This window comes from Delphinus delphis, chromosome 7, assembly GCF_949987515.2.
Source record: "Delphinus delphis chromosome 7, mDelDel1.2, whole genome shotgun sequence".
NCBI lineage: Eukaryota > Metazoa > Chordata > Mammalia > Artiodactyla > Delphinidae > Delphinus > Delphinus delphis.
This window is the reverse complement of record NC_082689.1, coordinates 65757238-65775278: the sequence shown is the minus strand read 5'-3', so window position 1 is coordinate 65775278 and position 18041 is coordinate 65757238. Positions and strand designations below refer to the sequence as shown.

Sequence of the window (18041 nt, the reverse complement as noted above, 5' to 3'; positions counted from 1 at the left end):
CACACACTGTATAAAGTGTATCTGAAATGTCTTAGTATTGACATACATGAAGAGAGCCTCTGAGAATTTCCCAGTACATTCACACGATGGAGTAGCTGATCAACAATATTGCAGAAGCATAAAATGATTTTCCTTTAGAAAGTAAAAAAACTCAATTTCAGCCAGGTTTTATGAATAAGGGAACATTGACAAATTAGTTTCAAGTTTTTCTCTTTCTTTAAGATAAGCTAGGTTAACTTACTTGGAAAAAAGAATTTTGTTAACATCAAAAGTGGGTAAGTTTAATTAAGGTCATAAGAGGTGAAAATTTAGTTTAGAATAAAATACTGAGTCTTAGACTGGAAACTTAGATGTTTCCAAAATTTAAATCTTCTACTCAGTTTAAATGAGCAGAAATTTAGAGATTTCCGAGTAGAAACTTAGATGTTTCCAAAGTTTTAATCTTCGACTCAGAAGTTGGAGAATGAAATCATGGCAACTAGGGCAACTTGAGACCTGTGGGCCTCACATGGTAGCTTTAATACTTTAGAAATCCTTTGTTTATAAATTTTTTATTTTCTTCAGAATTTTTATCCCTTTTTTGATTGGGTCCAACCTGGTCCAGGAAGGGAAAAAGCCCTTGGAAACACCCCCGTGGTGGTTGTTTTAAGGGTCAGCAGGCACAGAGCAATACTGGCTACCACGTCGGCCACGCAAGCAGACTCAGCAGCACTTATCACACATCTGGCCTCTCTGTCCTCAAAAGTATCCCAGAACAGAGCCCATCAATACAGTTAGTAATGCATCTGGTTTCTGAAAATCCTACCCTAACTTTCACTTCGGTTAGCTTAGCCCTCAATTAAATTTTCAAGTTTGAAAATCCCAAATTTTGTGGGCTTTTTTTTTCAGCAATTTTTTTGGTGACCACGTTTGAAACTGATATAGGCCTGGCATGGAGTGGATGTGTCTGATGGAAGTGAAAACTGTGAGGCTCAATATTATCCTTTTAGGGCAAGTGTAAGACTCACTGAATTCATCTGGAAATGAACTGGAACCAAGGTCTACCATATTGGTTCCTTTCTGTGAGTACTTTCATAACATTTGCTTTGGTCACCGTAGATCCTACAGGAAAAGTGGCGAGTGTCCAAGAATAATGGGCTTCTGGTAACCACCAAGTACACGTGAAGGAGAGAGATTAAATACTAAATACATATATATATAGATATATATGTTTGTATGTCTATTTATCTATACACACACACATATACATACTCATGTAGGTCGCTTAAAACGTAAGTTGAACTTACTCTACATTCTTTGTCCAGTCGGGAGGGTTACTCATTGTCATAAACACACAGTTCGTCAAAATAGTGCACATAATTAGCATGCTGAATAATGTAGGTCATTGTTAAGGAACACACAAAAGAAAACCCAAATCCATGTATCATATTACATAAAACTAACATTGAAAAGCTCAACCTGCAGTTTGGCCAGGACTCAGGGACAAATACCCTATGGGCAAGTCATCTAATCTCTTTAAATTTCATTTTTATCATCCATAAAATTTGGATAATAATATCACCCTCACAGAGTAATTGTATAGATTAAGTGAGATAACGTATGAGAAAGCTTTATAAAAGTATAAAGTGCGGCTTTTGCTACTATTATTAAATCAATCTATTTACCTCCCAGAAGACTTTAGGGGGAAACCTGTGGGCACTTTGGAGTAGTACAGCTTTTGAGCAGAGAGCACTGACTTGAACTAATTTAGTTGATTAAAATAGTAAATTGTTGAGGAAGGCACATCCTTGCAGAATTGTAACTTCTTAAATACATGTGATACAATATAGTTGAATACATTAAAATTTATGTAGTTAAAGTACAGCATGGTGTTAAGGGTCGGGTTGCTCTATTTCAGCTGAGTTTGTAAACGTGTAGCAGCACTGGATAAGATTGAAAGTGAATATTCTTCAAGGCCATGACTTAACATGATGTGAATGTAATTAATATTCAACATAAAGGTGATCTTAGCAACATAAAAGTGACTTGGGCAAGTCACTCAGCCTCTCTGTGCCATGGAAGCTTCTTGTATCTCTACTGAATTTTATGTAGTGGAGCTAATCAGGTATGGAACTCATAGTTTGAGGTACAGATTAAATGGGTTAATATATGTGAAGTACTTGGAACAGGTCTGTATATTAGTAGACATGATCTAAGTGTTAGCTAAAACCAATGACTAACTATGACATAACAGAATTATGGAGCTGAAAGGGACCTTAAAAAACAACTGTTTAATCCCTATATTTTAGAAATCAGAGAAATAATGCGTAAGATCTAAAGAAATTAGATAACTTGGCCACAGACTAAAACACAGGTTTATTACTTTCACATCCAATATTCTTTCCACTACAGTTTACTGCCAAAGCAAAAATTTTCCGTGTGTGAAAAAGAAAGTTTTCATCAAATGACCACATGATGGCACTAGGAACACAAACTAGGATGATGAAACCTCCATAAATGTAAAAACCCCGAACATATAAATTTTGTGTTTCAAATCTTTGATTTTTAATATTGTATTTATACCATAAGAAATCTCTTGCTATCAGTTTAGAAATAGAACGGATTTTTAGGTTTTAAAGTCTTTTTTCAAAAAATCAGGAGTGTAAGTTTATGATAATTATATTTCTATATTTATTATTGCCAAAGCTATCAAATGAGACATAATCAGAAGTGAAGGTTTTTGCCAATGAATATGAACAGATGAATTTAGTTGCAGAATCCTTTTTTAACACCAATGAGAATCTCAAAGCCAAATCCCTAAAGACCACTTGGAAATACAATCTTAGCGTCTTTCATTAACTTCCAAAGCCTTTACTAAGCAATCAGTTTTGCACAGCAGAGTCATAATTCAATGACTTAAATTTGAAATTAAGCCAATATTCCAGTACTTCCTCACAGATTTCATTAGGAAAGTTCAAAAACTAGCTAAATATTGGCCAAAGCCCCCTGATCTTCTCCCATGGAAAATATGCTTAAAGGTTAATTCTAAGGCACACTAAAAGGCTTTGTATTATAGAGAGCTCTATATTGGCTCCGGATGGAAATTTTTTGCTATTATATCATTATTCACTGCAAATTCTAGAAAATCAGAAACTTTGTACCATATCTTAAAAATAAATATGGCTATTTTACACTAGATTTGTAGGACTTGATACATATGTTTTTAGAAAGATATATATAATGTTAAAGACTTTGATGTATAATATATATTTGAAAGATATATATATAGTACATATATAATATTAAAGACTATGTAAGTTTCAGTGACATCTATGTAATACATTTTAAGAATAAGGCTTATATGACCAAAGAAAATACAAAATGAGGGTGATAAAACCACAGAATATGGACATTTCCCAAGTTAATTTTATATTTAGCTACAAAGCATTTATAGATTATGTACTAATAGCTGATATTGATCACATGAAAAGGATATGAATGTACCAAAATCTTAATAGCTATTTTCCTAAGAGGATTGAAGGGAGTTAAAATGTACAGGGCAGAAGTGGCACTGAACCGGAAGATGGCCTTCCCTTTATTCAATACTATAAAAGTCTGTAAGATAGGAACACATAGAAGTATAAAAGTATAAACCATTTAAACTCTATTACCCACCTTCTATCATTTGTCAAAATGAATTATTCCAATGTTGCAACTTCCGACGTGCACCATGAAGACAAACTGTTACTGGATCTCTTCTTAACTAGAGACAACATCCAATGGTACAACTCACCTTTGACTTGATACTTACCTGCAATTTTATCGTATATAAGACAGCTAGCCAAGATAATTTATTTATTTTCTTAATATTTTAAATATCTGAGTTAAAGGAAAAAGTCTCAAATGGGTGCACGTATCATTTCATTCTACAGATCTTAGGACACTACATTCCTTTTACAGCGATTTCAGCTTTTCCATTTCAAATATCTTGAAAATTAATGCTCTGGAATGCAAAATCATTCAGTAAAACAAATAATATTTTTGAAATAAATATTCTTTTACCATTTCTGCTTATAAAATAAACATTATCACTCTATTTATAATAGGAAATAAACACAGCCACCATCAAACCCAGTCTTGGGTTAAATGGATGTAATCCAATAATTGAGTTCTGGAGGCCAAGCTCCCTGGAGAGTATCTGTTGACCAGGAGTGCTAAACTCTGTTTTGGGATTTCTGAGTTAGCTGACACACTGAATTCTAGTCCCAACTGGCTGCCTATTTCATGTAGTGCTTTCTTAGAGGAAAAGCTCAAAGCCCCTGCAGAATCTAGGATCCATGGATGTGATTGGAACTGGCATTCTAAAAATTAGACATATCTGAGCACAATTAGCAGTGTGTGGACAAAAACAAACAAACAAACAACAACAAAAAACAAAGCAGCAACATACAATCGTGTATCAAGGATTCTGACTCAGTGTTTCCTAAGACCTTTGTGTACATTCAGACTGGGGGGAGTGGAACCTATTTCTCTATGAAGAACATATCTTGAGAAGGGAACTCCAAATCTTTTAAATTTAAACCCCATTCTCCAAAAATACTGTTTTTCTGACTGAGGACACATATCTGTGTAGATCACATTATGACATAGCAAGCATTAACCTTATGTTTACTTTCTACTAAAAATCTTTGACAAGGGTTTATTCTCTACATTTAGTCTGCAGGTCATTTATAGATTTCTCATTTCTTTTCTCCTCTACCTTCAGGGTTTTCTAAATTGAAATAGAGTAATTACTCCAAAACATTTACTGAGTTGCTGTTTGAAAATAGCACTTCCTCGCTGGTATATGTCAGAGTGTCCTAAATCAGGGCTGTGAAAATGGTCCCCCAACCAGTGCTGGTCTCCAAGTTGTTCCTGATCTGTGACAAGATTTGAGAGTAAGTATTTAGAAACTTGTAAGACAATTTGACAGATTAATTTTACATCTGTTGAATGTAATAATAAAAAGACAGGGTGTATTTTGCAGGTCTGTTTTTCATTTCAACTTTCTGGAAATTAATTTTATTGTATTTTATAGAATAGCAACCACACCTTCACAACAGAGAGTTTGAGATGCATTGCTCTACATCTAACTTTGACTCCATATTTCCACTTTCATCTTTGACGGACTGTGGGTCCAGAGTACAAAGAAAACTGTGTCATAACGTCCATTTATAGGAGGGGAGAGTTTCACCTGTGCTTACTGGAGGAGCAATCACCCGTGTCTACTTAGTGCTCTTTTTCTCTGATTCATTCAGTGCCGCTGTCCCTAAATGGCATTGTGAGATCATCATAAAATGTGCACCCACTTCTGCAATGCAAATGCCTTTGCCCTAGGGAGTACACACATGCAAGGACACAGAAAGGCTCTGAGTGAGCTAAATCAGGACCGAATATGGTCCACCTTGTAAACCAACTGCCTATGCTTCCTTTCCCCAAAATTATGCTGAGTAAAACCTGATGGAAATATTGTGATCTGGGAGTGGGAGACCCAGTAAAAACATAATGTAGAATATATCTTTTTAAAATAAGAATTCCCTCATTTCAAATAATATTACAAGCCTAATTTTGGAAAAGAAGTTACAGTCCATACGGGACCTAAATCATGGGCTGGAGGAAGAGGGGGATGAAGATGGTACTGATTGTCGCTCAGTGGATAAGAATGATAATCCAGCTCATCCTGAGGAGAGGAGACCACGTGCAGAAGAGATGACCTGTGTCTTCGGCTCTGTGGCCACCCTCCAGCCCAAACCATGAGCAGACCTAACAAAAGAAGAAGTAGAAGAGATGGAGGAAGAGGGTGATGAAACCAAAGGCAAAGCTGCAGAGGCCAAAAGAAAGGGTTGGAGAGAGAAAGAAATTCTGCACTAAGGACCAAGAAGAAAAAGAAGCAAGACTCAGAAGCTGAACCAAGAGGAACCCAAAAAGGCAGGGCAAAGGGTCAGAACTCAGCAGGGTAAAGCTAACGAAAGCCGCGGCACCCTGATGCTGATAAATAATTCTCAATCTAAAAGTCCTTTCATATAGAGGAATTAATATTTTGACACAAAAGTGAAAGGCAAAACGACAAAATTCCCAATTGTTCAAGCCTTAGATGGAAACTTTTACTGCTTTTAGGGTATATTCTCTTTATTTATTTAAAAAATTCAAAGAATGTATTTTAACTTCATATTTATAAGAAGTATGTGTACAGTGTGTAAGTGCTTACAATTAGAATGTATAATGGAATTAATGAGATTTTCCTGTACAGCAATATTTGTTCTCCTTTAATTTTTCACAAGCCGTATAGATAGATAAGACATCCTTGATAGAGCTCCTGGGAAGCTGAGGATAACACCGGCATTAAGGGACTATTTCAGAGGGTTTCTTCTGTGAAGACTTTGCTGTTCCCAGGTTGAAACATATATTTACATACAAACTACACAAATGTTGCTTTAAAGTGTTTATGGATTCATTTTAAACAGTTGAATTACAGAGCAGTCCAATATTAGAATCTTGACTCTGTTACCATTTTTATGTCAATAAGTTCCATTTAGAACTTCAAATTTGCTATTTGTAACTGATCTTCTATCTATTTCCTCATCTACCTGTATCCATCCTCCTTATATTTACTCGCACAGAGAAGAAGCCAAACATTTAGTTTCTAAGTGTTGAGGATTAATGAAAGGATACTTGCCCCTAAAGACTCTCAAATACATGTTTCCCCAAATAATGGTATTGATAGTATTGAAGGGAGAAGAGAGTCAGAAGGGAACACTGTTTACTTACAAGTGGTCAAGTAACTCTAGAATTTTCAAACGTACAGATATTTGCCTTCCTCATTTCACAGATAAGAAAGGGATCAAAAAGGAAAGAATTAAAAGACTAGCCAAGATGTTACTATTACCCCCACCCCATTTTTTTTTTATTGTGGTAGAATACACATAAAATAAAATTTACCATCTTGTCCATTCTAAGTGTACAAGTCCAGTGTTGACTTTTTCAAAGAATGTACTGAATGGCTTATTAGAGGAAAGTATTTTAGCATCCTTTAAATCTAATTAGTTTAATACAAATTTCATTAACATAACTACTCAGGACAATTTTTATTGCATTACGTCACTTCAGTAGAAAAGAAAAACTTCAAAATTGATGGTGGAGGAGAAACGGCTGGTATAGTAGTATCCAGCTTGAAACAGGCTTTTTATTTTTTTTTACAGCCCAAGGCTGTAGGAAACTCATGAAATCATTTTAACCTGAGAATAACACTGTGCCTCAGAACCAATTTCAAAACAGCATTTTGACTGAATTAGAGATGAGATTCTATATATAAAAATATCACTTTTAAAGACACATTTGTAGGAATGTAACTCTCTTCACATACTAGATATTGATCAGGCTTGTCACTTATCTCTTCATGTATAGCTACCAAACTCAAGTAGCATTTATAAAGTTCCTATATGATAAGCTGTTAATATGTATGAGCGTGGTGGACACCTGGAAAGCAGCCTGGATCTAATTCTCAGCTCAATTGTTAATTCAATTGACTTCAATGCAGAAGATTTGTGTTAATTGTTTAGGACAATATTTGCAAAGCTCTGTGCTAAAGTTTATAGGGAAAACAAAGGCCCCCAAGTAGTTTGGAGTAAATAGTAAGTTATGACCCCAAGAAGCTTGAAAACTGGTAAATGTTCAACTATCTATACTAATGGAAGAAAATCTAGAAGGGTAAGTGAAGGTTTACGTAGACTGGAGCTGCCCAATAGAAATATTACATGAACTACAAATCTAAGCCACATATGTGATTTTAAATATTCTAGTAGCCATGTTTAGAAAAAGAAAAAGAAGCAGATGAAATTAATTTGAATAATGTTTTCTTTAACCCAATATATCCAATAAATTGTCATTTGGGGATGAAGTCAGTATTAAAAATTATTGAGATAGTTTACATCCGCTTGTCATACCAACTGTACGTCTTCAGAGACTGAACTCACCACATTTCAAGTACGTTTCAAGTACAATAGCCATACGTGACTAATGTCCACTGAATTGGGCAGCGCAGACCTAGGTGTAAACCATTCATTGTACTGCCAGTTCATACTCTCTTCAGCAAGCCTTGCCAGGTAAAAGTCAATTCTAGCTTTAAAGGAAACAACGAAAACCCAAACAGGTAAACACCCCTGATAATCAAAGCTTAATAGTCTGGAAAGCAAATTAGAAAAACATAAGTAGGATTTGTTTTAACTTACGTATTTATTGAGTGCAGACTCTGGAGTTGGATGCCTCGCACAAAATCTGGCTGTGCTGCCTTCCAGCACTGAGATCCTGGACAAGTTACTAACTTTCTGTGACTTATTTGCCTCTTTTGAAAAATGGGAATAAGTACACTAAGTTCACAGAGGTGTTGTGATTCCAATTCAGTAGGTCAGATTCTGATGCCTTGTATTCTGTACTTTTAATAAATAACTCAGGTGAGTCTGCAATAGGAGAGCTGTGAATCTGTTTTTATTAACAGTTCTCGTGTTGTGTACCTGGAATAAAATCCTTCCCCTTTATCTAACTGCATAGTCAATAAGGAAACACTTAGGTTATAATAGTTTGGTAGGATTGCTGTTTATGAATCTGTACGCATTACTATTTAGTAGTCTTTTTTTGTCTCTGGGTTTTTAGAAAGTGTTTGCTTATTTTTTTTTACTCAGGATGGACACTGAATTTAACAAGCCATAGTTTTCCAGTTCCCTTTTAAAAATATGTCCATTATCTTAACTTTTCTTTCACTCTAGGGGTCTTGTTCCTTAAATGGTTTAAACCTAATGCTCAGCTTTGTGTTTATCTAAACATTATTGAAAAATTGCCAAATCACAGGATTGACTCCAAATTTACTGCAATTTCACTGCTCTAAATGTACTGGCAAAAGCAAGAAATAACAGAGGAAGGTGAGCAATTATCATGAACAATAGAAAAATGCAGAATATACTATTGGTTGATTCCACTTATGCCTTAGCCTCAAAATTTAAAGAGGCAATTTTCAACTTGTACTTACACTGTGATCCAAAAATGTGTTTGGAGGTCAATTGTTTGGAACTTCGAACATATTTTCCCAAAGAAAGGAGATACATATATATATATATTTTTTTACACATAGATTCAAAAACCTATGTAATTCCTAATTAAATAGAATTCTGTATAATGACAATGTGAAATTTTATCCCTGTGTATAAGCAAGTGTGACTCTGAAAATGGTAACAGACTTCTAAGCTGGGTTGCAAGGTATACCTCTCTCTCCTCGATGTTGCCTTGGCATTCAAACTAGGGAAATTCCCTGGCTCTATCTTCTGCCAGAAGTGGGGTCAACTTTTTCTAGCTCTAAGCTGCTGGCTCGAGAAGAGGTTCCATCGGGAAAAGGCAGAATGAGACCACATGGCAGGAGGAGGGATGCTGCAGAGCTTTGGGTGTAAAGAACTGCATAGACAAGAGATTCCGATTAGTACACATCTCTGGGGACATCTCTTGTTCTGGGCCAATTCCAAGGCATCTAATTCTTTTTTTTTTTTTTCCTGTGAGCTCTCTAAATGGTCTCACCCACTTCCTTGCCTATCTTTTTTTTTAATAACCTGTGGATTCAGGCCAAGATTTTCCTCCTTTTCTGGCTCACTGGGAGATGGAAAGCTTTCTCACAGGTTCTCTACCTGACTCTGAAGTTAGTGTGCAATATTTTAAAAAATGTTTTCTCTCCCAATCTCATTCTGTCTTTCCCCTTAGATGCGGGATAATAAGCCTAAAGAACAACTTGTGGACTTGTGCCTCCTGTGGCCCACCAAGCATTAATATCCATCCCTCATCTAATTGCACAGGGGTCTTGTAGCCAGGGATCACAAACCAAAACGCCCCACAGAGGCTAGGCAGTGTGAGAGAGCTGCCAATTTTGGGCATGCAAATCAGTGATGCTAGATCTGATATAGTATGAGAAAACCTAAATATGCACGATTATACATGTGTGTGTGCAATCTTCTGATTTATAAATCTCAGACACTAGTTCAAAATTGTAAACAGTATTGCATGAGGCAAACAAAAATGTGTCTGGGGGCTCAAGGCCTTAGAGTTTTTTTATCTTTGCTTTAAGTTCATGCAAAAGAGAAAAAGTTGTACCCAGAAAAGAGTCTGTAAAATTGCTGGTCCCTAGGCTTTAGCTGGGTAGAACAGATGCAGTGGGGCCAGTGCTGGAGAGTTCCCCAGCTGGGCTCCTATCAGCCAGGGTTACAGATGCTCTGCCTCTATCTCAGACAGAGAGAAAAAATTATAGCCAGAGGGTGAAATGATAAAATCTGGGGGTCAAATATTTCTCATCCCTGTTATCTTCAGCCCATAGTATGGGTGTGGTACACTATTATATGCTCAGCAAATTTTTCATTGACAGAAAAGGACTAATTGGCCCAGTTTTATTGCAGACTTTTCTGTGTGAGAACTTTGGGCAAACTCTTCCATGTCAATTTCTACATCTGAATGAAGATTATAACAATACTAACCTCAGGGTTGTTTAAAGGCTGAAATGAAACAAAATGAAATAAAACATGAGAATCCCCTTAATGAATTCAAAGTGCCATATACACTTAAGGATTAAAGGATTAAAAATGTGTGTCTCTCTGGTTCTCAAATATATACACATACAAACACTCGTGTACTTGAAAGCAACGCCAATTCTCACATTCGAACTTTGCCGTTCAGTTTCCTTCCTCCCAAATTTCATATTCAGAAAACAATGCTATCCATTTGTTCCCATCTGATAAGCATTACACCTCCAAAATAGATTCCGATCCCATCCATTATTGTCTTCATTGTCAAAAATCTAGACCAAGCCTCCATAAAGACTCCCAATTTGATCTTTAAAAATGTGAAATGGGGACTTGCCTGGTGGTGCAGTGGTTAAGAATCTGCCTGCCAACACAGGGGACACGGCTTCGAGCCCTGGCTCGGGAAGATACCACAGGCCGCGGAGCAACTAAGCCCGTGTGCCACAACTACTGAGCCCACGTGCCACAACTACTGAAGCCCGTGCACCTAGAGCCCGTGCTCCGCAACAAGAGAAGCCACTGCAATGAGAAGTCCATGCACCTCAATGAAGAGTAGCCCCTGCTCGCTGCAACTAGGGAAAGCGCAGGCGCAGCAACGAAGACCCAACACAGCCAAAAATAAATAAATAAATTTATTAAAAAAAAAAAAAGTGAAATGGACATTGTGACTTCTCTACCCAAAGTCTTCAGAGAATTCATTTTGCCCTTAGACTTCGAACTCCTTAAGATGTCCTAAAAGGAGCCTTGATCTAGCCCCAGGCCCACCTCCCCAATCACATCTTACTTGCCTTTTACTTACTACAGTCCTGCTATATTACATGTCTTCTTATGGGCTATTCCCTTTCCCTGGAAGGTTTCTCTCCCTTCTTCTTTCTACCCTTGAGATCCCAATATAAATGCCATTTCTTTACAGAAGCATACAATTTAAGTTTCCTGAATCTGTCCTCTTTGAAAAAAAGGTGCTTATCACCCTATTAGAATCTGGTGGGAAATGTACTTCTCTAATTATTTTAGAAGCTGATCCAGACCCCCTGAGTCTCAAAGATTTTAGTTTTTATAAAGGCAGGGGATGCCCCTGATTGAGCAGAAGTACTAAAGCAACAAGTCAGGTTTGGGAAATACTGCCAGCCTAAGAGATGAGGAGTACAGATGGCAAAGTGGCATGAGTGGAGGGGCAGGAAAAGCAGTGACAGGCTTATTTAGAGTCTATCACTGACTTCTTTTCTCCACTGGTATCATTAGTGTGACAACTGCAAACCCAGAGTAGCATGGTGATGAGCCATGGAAGCTGACGGATCTGGTTTTAAATCTAGTCTCTGTTATTTAGTAGCTTTATGATCTTAGGAAAATTAACTGTATCTCAGTTTCATTATTTTATTTTACTTTTTTAGTCATCAATTTTATACACATCAGTGTATACATGTCAATCCCAATAGCCCAGTTCATCACACCACCATCCCCACCCCCCTGCAGCTTTCCCCCCTTGGTGTCCATACGTTTTTTCTCTATATCTGTGTCTCAATTTCTGCCCTGCAAACCAGTTCATCTGTACCATTTTTCTAGGTTCCACATATATGCATTAATATATAATATTTGTTTTTCTCTTTCTGACTTACTTCACTCTGTATGACAGTCTCTAGATGCATCTACATCTCTACAAATGACCCAATTTCGTTTCTTTTTATGGCTGAGTAATATTCCATTGTATATATGTACCACATCTTCTTTCATCATTTTAAAACAAAGAGAAGAATTATCTTGGAAGGACATGTCGGTTAAATAAGAACTGTAAATTTCCTAATGCACAGTGCATACGGCAGAGCTACTGTTTCTGCTTGCCTAGCTGACCTTCTTCAAAGTCTCCATCTCTTCCTTTTAGAGAAAACCTCTGCCTCATTGTCTGGCCATGTGGCTTGGATGGAGCTGACCCACCCCTTGGCAACACTGGTCAACATGTGATGCTGATCTGGCCAATGAGAGCATCACAAACCCTTGGTTACAGTGATTGGTTCAGAAGAGGCCATGTGACCTAATTAGACTGAATTTCAGGACTTGTGCAAGAAATTTTGAAGAAAAAGAGAGCTCTTTTTCTTGGGGTTACTAGGCTGTAGGATGTTAGTTTCATGCTACTGGTGGCTATTTCTATCATCTTGTGGGAAGAGCCAGCCTGTGAATGCAGCCAGCATAGGTGAAAGTAGAACCAAAAATGGAAAAGGACTGTGTCCTGATGATGTTGTTTTAGGTACTGGATCCTTTGATATTAAGACGAGATTTACCCCACACATACATTTATTTGTTTGTTGCTTAGTTTGTTTTCAAAAGCTACTTTCTGTTGGTTTTTGGTCACTTTCACTTGAAGGGAAACTTATTAATATGACAGGTACTTAATAAATGCAATCATTATTTTACTACCATCCTCATCATTTTGGGATTGTTTCTGAGGCAGAGACAGGGAGGTGACAAAGAAGAAAGGGACTTAAGGAAGAAATAATGAATGGGTAAGAGAAAGATTTGGAAGTGAACTGTAGTGTCTTCCAAGTAAGGGAGAGCCTGGGTGACTGGTAATTCTAGAAGAGCTAATGATATACAAAGAAAAATCATAAATATGACAATTCATGGAATCCTGAGCTTTTACCATCTACTCTTCTGATTTTCTTTTAAACTCCTTTTTTTTTTTTTTGCGGTACGTGGGCCTCTCACTGTTGTATCCTCTCCCGTTGCAGAGCATAGGCTCCGGACGCGCAGGCTCAGCGGCCATGGCTCACGGGCCCAGCCGCTCCGCGGCATGTGGGATCCTCCCAGACTAGGACACGAACCCGTGTCCCCTGCATCGGCAGGCAGACTCTCAACCACTGCACCACCAGGGAAGCCCTAAACTCCTTTTTCAAGAAAAACTCCCTAATCCCAATTAAAAACAAAACAAACAACTCTCCCTACCCCAGGTAACAATTAAAAACTCCTGTGGAATGACAAACCAGGCATGAATTTAAAACCACAAGTTCCTGTATGATTCTTCGTGCAGCCCCAGTAAAGAGGGAGCATGCATCTCTTTAGAAGAGCTGATAAAAAGGGAGAATAAATTGTCTTTAAACATCGAAGAGACAATCAAGGAAAGAGCACATTTTTAAATGGATACATTTCTACATTCCAGAATTAACAAACATGCATTTTCACTACAGATCTAACACACCTCATTCTATTTCCAGTACCCTGTCACACTGTCAAAAGGATATTTTCTTCCATGGTACTAATGAGTCATCTGTAATTTTAAGAGAACATGAGAAGGAAGAAGTTTTCTGTAATAAAGAGTGGGTGAAGAATTTGAATGTATAGCCAAATGGTGCAAAATCAGCCGAAGCTATGAAACGAAACTGTGAAAAAAAAAAAAATCCCATGAGGAAATAAAGGTGTGTTCACAAGCTAAAATGTGCCTTGTCACAATGCTAAAGTAAATAAACAAACAAAAGGAACCCAACCTGGAATCATGTTCTGAAGACCACGGGACCAGAGCTAACATGGTATGGAAAATTCTGTGATTCTCCTCTGATAGCACTGTTATTTTATTCCTTAGTTCTTACCTTGGACTTCTGAAGGCTTAAAACATCTGAGGGTCTGGAAGTGCTTCCATGTACCGTGAGTGTTCATGAGACAGTTGTTACTATTTCTCGAGTTACTACCACAATATCACTGACCATGGATTAAATTATTTTAGCAATTTCAACAGAAAATTTGAACATTATATAATTTGTACATTTTAAGCTAGGGCAAAGAAGATAAAAATATGTGGGCATATGCCATCTGAAAATACACCATCAGCAGTGACATTTTCATAAGCTCACTGACACTGTAGAAGATCACAGAGAGCTTCACTGGGGTTTGTGTCCTTTCTATTGCTTACATGTAGATTCTTTATATATACACACCACTGTACTTTAACCTAAAACTTAACATAGATTCTGCCACCATTTTTTGTAATAGGCTTGCTTTGTTTATTCTATATATTTTTAAGAAAGAAACCAGAGACTTGGGATATACATACAAAGGACACATTAAGTATTGTACTTGAGTTTAAACTTAGGGGAGTCACTAGCCTGATTAATATCTGCATATTACAATCCACTCAGGCAATAAAATGCACATCCCCAATATCAGTGATGGTGGGAAATTTCATCCTAAGAAGCATTTTCCCCAGTGACATTTCCATCATTAGACCCTTTATCTATGCTGGGAGTACTGTGCATGTCTACTGCATTGTTTAAAGAAGATCACCCTGCCATCCTCAGACACTCAAGTCATTAAAGTGAAATTGGTCATCAAGTAGAAAAAGGAAATATTCATCATTTTTAAAAGGTTATTATTTTTCTAAGGATTCCAGCTTCAATCAGAGGAAGCTAATTCAGAATTTAAGACTATTCCTCCATACTGAAATAATCCAATTATGAACAAAAATTTAAGACTAGAAAGAGTGTACACACAACCACAGAAAGTTATAAAACACGTAAGTGCAAAAGAAGGAAATTTCCAACACATAGCTCAATCATGTCCTAAGCATGCCATGTTAGTTTTTAAGGATTTCAGTACTGCAAAAAGTTTCACTTGTATTTCTGTTGAATGACTTACATTTGGAGACTTGCTGGATGTCAGCTCAATGTGAAAGCAATGGATGTGCCTCACCTTGGGGAAACCTCCTTCCTGATAACAATATTTCTCTTACCAGGTTGTGCTACTTACACTCTGTGATTTGTTCCAAAATACCAAAATATTTTTCCTTCCTCACACAATGTACATTTGAAGATAAGGACAGAAGATGTTAAAGGCAAGTTTGAATGTGAACCTAACAAAGTTTATAAGGGTTACTTCACCACAAGAATCTGACTGACTAGTCATTCCTTCAGGATTGGTCTTTTACCCTCAGTTTTAAGACCTTTCTTTTAACTATTTGGATGGGTTTGCATCATTTTGCTTTCCATCTGCCTTTATATCCTTTGTTATATCTCATTCATTATAAACCAATTGTGGATGGCTTTGTTTGGGGACACTCCCTCAAGATGACAACTTTTATCAGTCTAAAAACTCTTTAATTTAAAGGAAAAGATTAATTGGATGATCTCGTTTCTACTTGAAGAATAGCTGCCCTTGTCAACACGCATTAGTTTGGTCTTTCTCAATGTATGCATTTACTGTTTTATAGATAAGGACAGAGCACAGGAGATGGGATGCTAGATTTCAGCCCTGTTTGATGAAGTGGTAGACTCTGGGTGGCTTTAATAATTTTTAGATGGTGGTTACTACTGGAGAGGTGGGAGCTGGATGTCTGGGAGTAGCAAAATGCCTGCTGAGCATGGAGCCCACTAACCCACTGTAATAGCAGCTCTAAATAGATTGCCTATGTCCAATGGCTATAAATAAAGTAACATACTTTAGTGTTAATGAATTTCTGGCTAGAACACATCAGAGTCATTATTTCAATAATAGAATAATTTTAAATAAGTTAATATGTATGAATAGTTGGATTATCCAGATTTTTACTTTTTTTATACAAATAAACCCCTCGTAGTCTGCTTAATTTGGGTTTTAGCTTTTCAGATATCATATTAAATTAATTTCCAAAGGAGTGATTTAATGACAAAATTCAATTTTTCTCATAATTTAAATGGAAGTTATGAAACAGATCATGGCTTACCTACTAAGATTTAATAATACAATGTTAAAAAGCAAAGTTAAATAAAAGATAATGAATCTATGGAAAATTATTAATCTCTTCCTTCACAGTAAAATGGTCAAATCAGTTTTTAAAAAGGAAAAGTGTGTTACACTTAAGCTGGCTATATCCTGAAAAGTTTTTTTAAAAATCTGAACATTATGAGGTTTTTACCTCTGAAAGTTGTAGTAGTCAATGAGAATGTATTTACAAAACTGTCTCGAATCCAAATACTAAAATTCCAAACTTATGCACTTGATGAAAACTAACACGATAACTGTGCCAGCAACTAAAAGCATCCCTAAACGTTTTGGGGGTATTTTTAAGGCCCACGTTCAACTAAAAGATCTCATTTGCTTAATTACAATATTTGTGCTGTACCTTTCCACCAAGAGTTCACAAATATATTATTCTAGGTAAAAAGGATAATAAAATATTGCAAATTAACTAGTCATAAATTTAATCTAAAATCAATACAATAATCTTTTTTGATTTTATCTTTTTCTACACTTTTCTTCTTGGTTTGGTGAAATCATGGTCATAATGAAAGGCTGGGTGCTTACTATTTTCATTTCAAGCATGGATATTCAAATATCATTTATATGTTCTTCAGAATACTATATTTTTGGTCATCCTTACCAATATCAATATATTTCCACCAAAAGATTAAATAATTTTTTAAACTATTGTTTGTATAGGAATGTCTTTTCCCAATGAAAAAAAGTGTCTTCAGGAAGTTAACTGATATATTATATATAACATAATATTTATATATAATATAGAAACTGAAAACCCTTGTGGCATCAAATTTTGTTCCATGAGAAATGAATACCAATATTTTTGAGGTCTTTATAATTTGTGATAATTTCAAGATTTTCAAGTACAGAAAACCCATAAATAGTAAATACAATCTTTGGGGAGATGTTTTTAATTTGTTAAATTAGCTGCCTACAACTTACATTTATTTTTAAGTATCTACTGTGCATTTGGGACAGCTCCATCTGTTATGATATAATCAATTTATTTGTCATGTATATGCATAAAACATGTGCAAATGTGTTTTATTTCCTAAACAGAAGGATACTTAGACTTTGTGCTAACTTGGCTTGTGTTGGTGCTATAACAGTCCAAAGTATACTGTAAGGCAATTAGCAGCAAAATATGCCTGATAAAACACACTCACTTTTTTATTGATATAGTACGGGTCCAGGTCCTCCAGCGGCTCTGACACCATCCCTGGAGGGATGTCTCCATAAATAAAAGGAAGGTTCTTTCCAGCTTCCAAGTCACTATTTGGCTTTGGGCCACGTTCGTCATCATCTTTCTTGTCTGGTTTGGGATTCTTAGCCTTTTCTTCTGCAATGCGTCTTTCAATAGCTGCAAGAGATTCTCTGGTGAAGAAGCTGAAGCTGTCAGGTCCTGGTGGTACAAGCACTGTTTGCTCCATTTTGTCATCCTGCACATTTTAATCACCATTTACTCTGCATATGAAAGTCCTAAAAAAAAAAGAATACAGATATTTTAAGGAGATTAAGAGATCTTAATATCTACAAACTCCTGTCATGAAATAAGAGCTAGAGGATTGAAATGTTCGTTTCCAATTAAATCCAAATGGAATTACTAAATATAAATTCTTTTTCTGTAGTAAGAACATGTAACTTGAGATCTTTAACATTACCCTTTTAACAAATTTTTAAGTATGCATGACAGTATTGTCAACTATAGTCACGAAGTCGTACAGCAGCTCTCTAGAATTTATTCATCTTACATAA

At 36.3% G+C, this 18041-nt stretch overlaps 1 protein-coding gene across 6 annotated transcripts in view; it reads right to left on the bottom strand.

Annotated features, from left to right (window-relative positions):
• Positions 1–17738, bottom strand: part of LOC132428589 (sodium channel protein type 1 subunit alpha) — a 93648-nt gene extending 75910 nt beyond the window's left edge. For all 6 annotated transcript variants that reach the window (XM_060016649.1, XM_060016650.1, XM_060016652.1 and 3 more), the window contains exons 1-3: positions 17453–17738; positions 3476–3594; positions 1287–1376 (exon numbers count right to left, since the gene is read on the bottom strand). In XM_060016649.1, coding sequence (XP_059872632.1) covers positions 1287–1376; positions 3476–3594; positions 17453–17716 — 473 coding nt within the window. In that variant the 5' untranslated portion in view covers positions 17717–17738. The remainder of the gene's footprint in view (positions 1–1286; positions 1377–3475; positions 3595–17452) is intronic.
• Between the last annotated feature and the right edge of the window lie 303 nt (positions 17739–18041).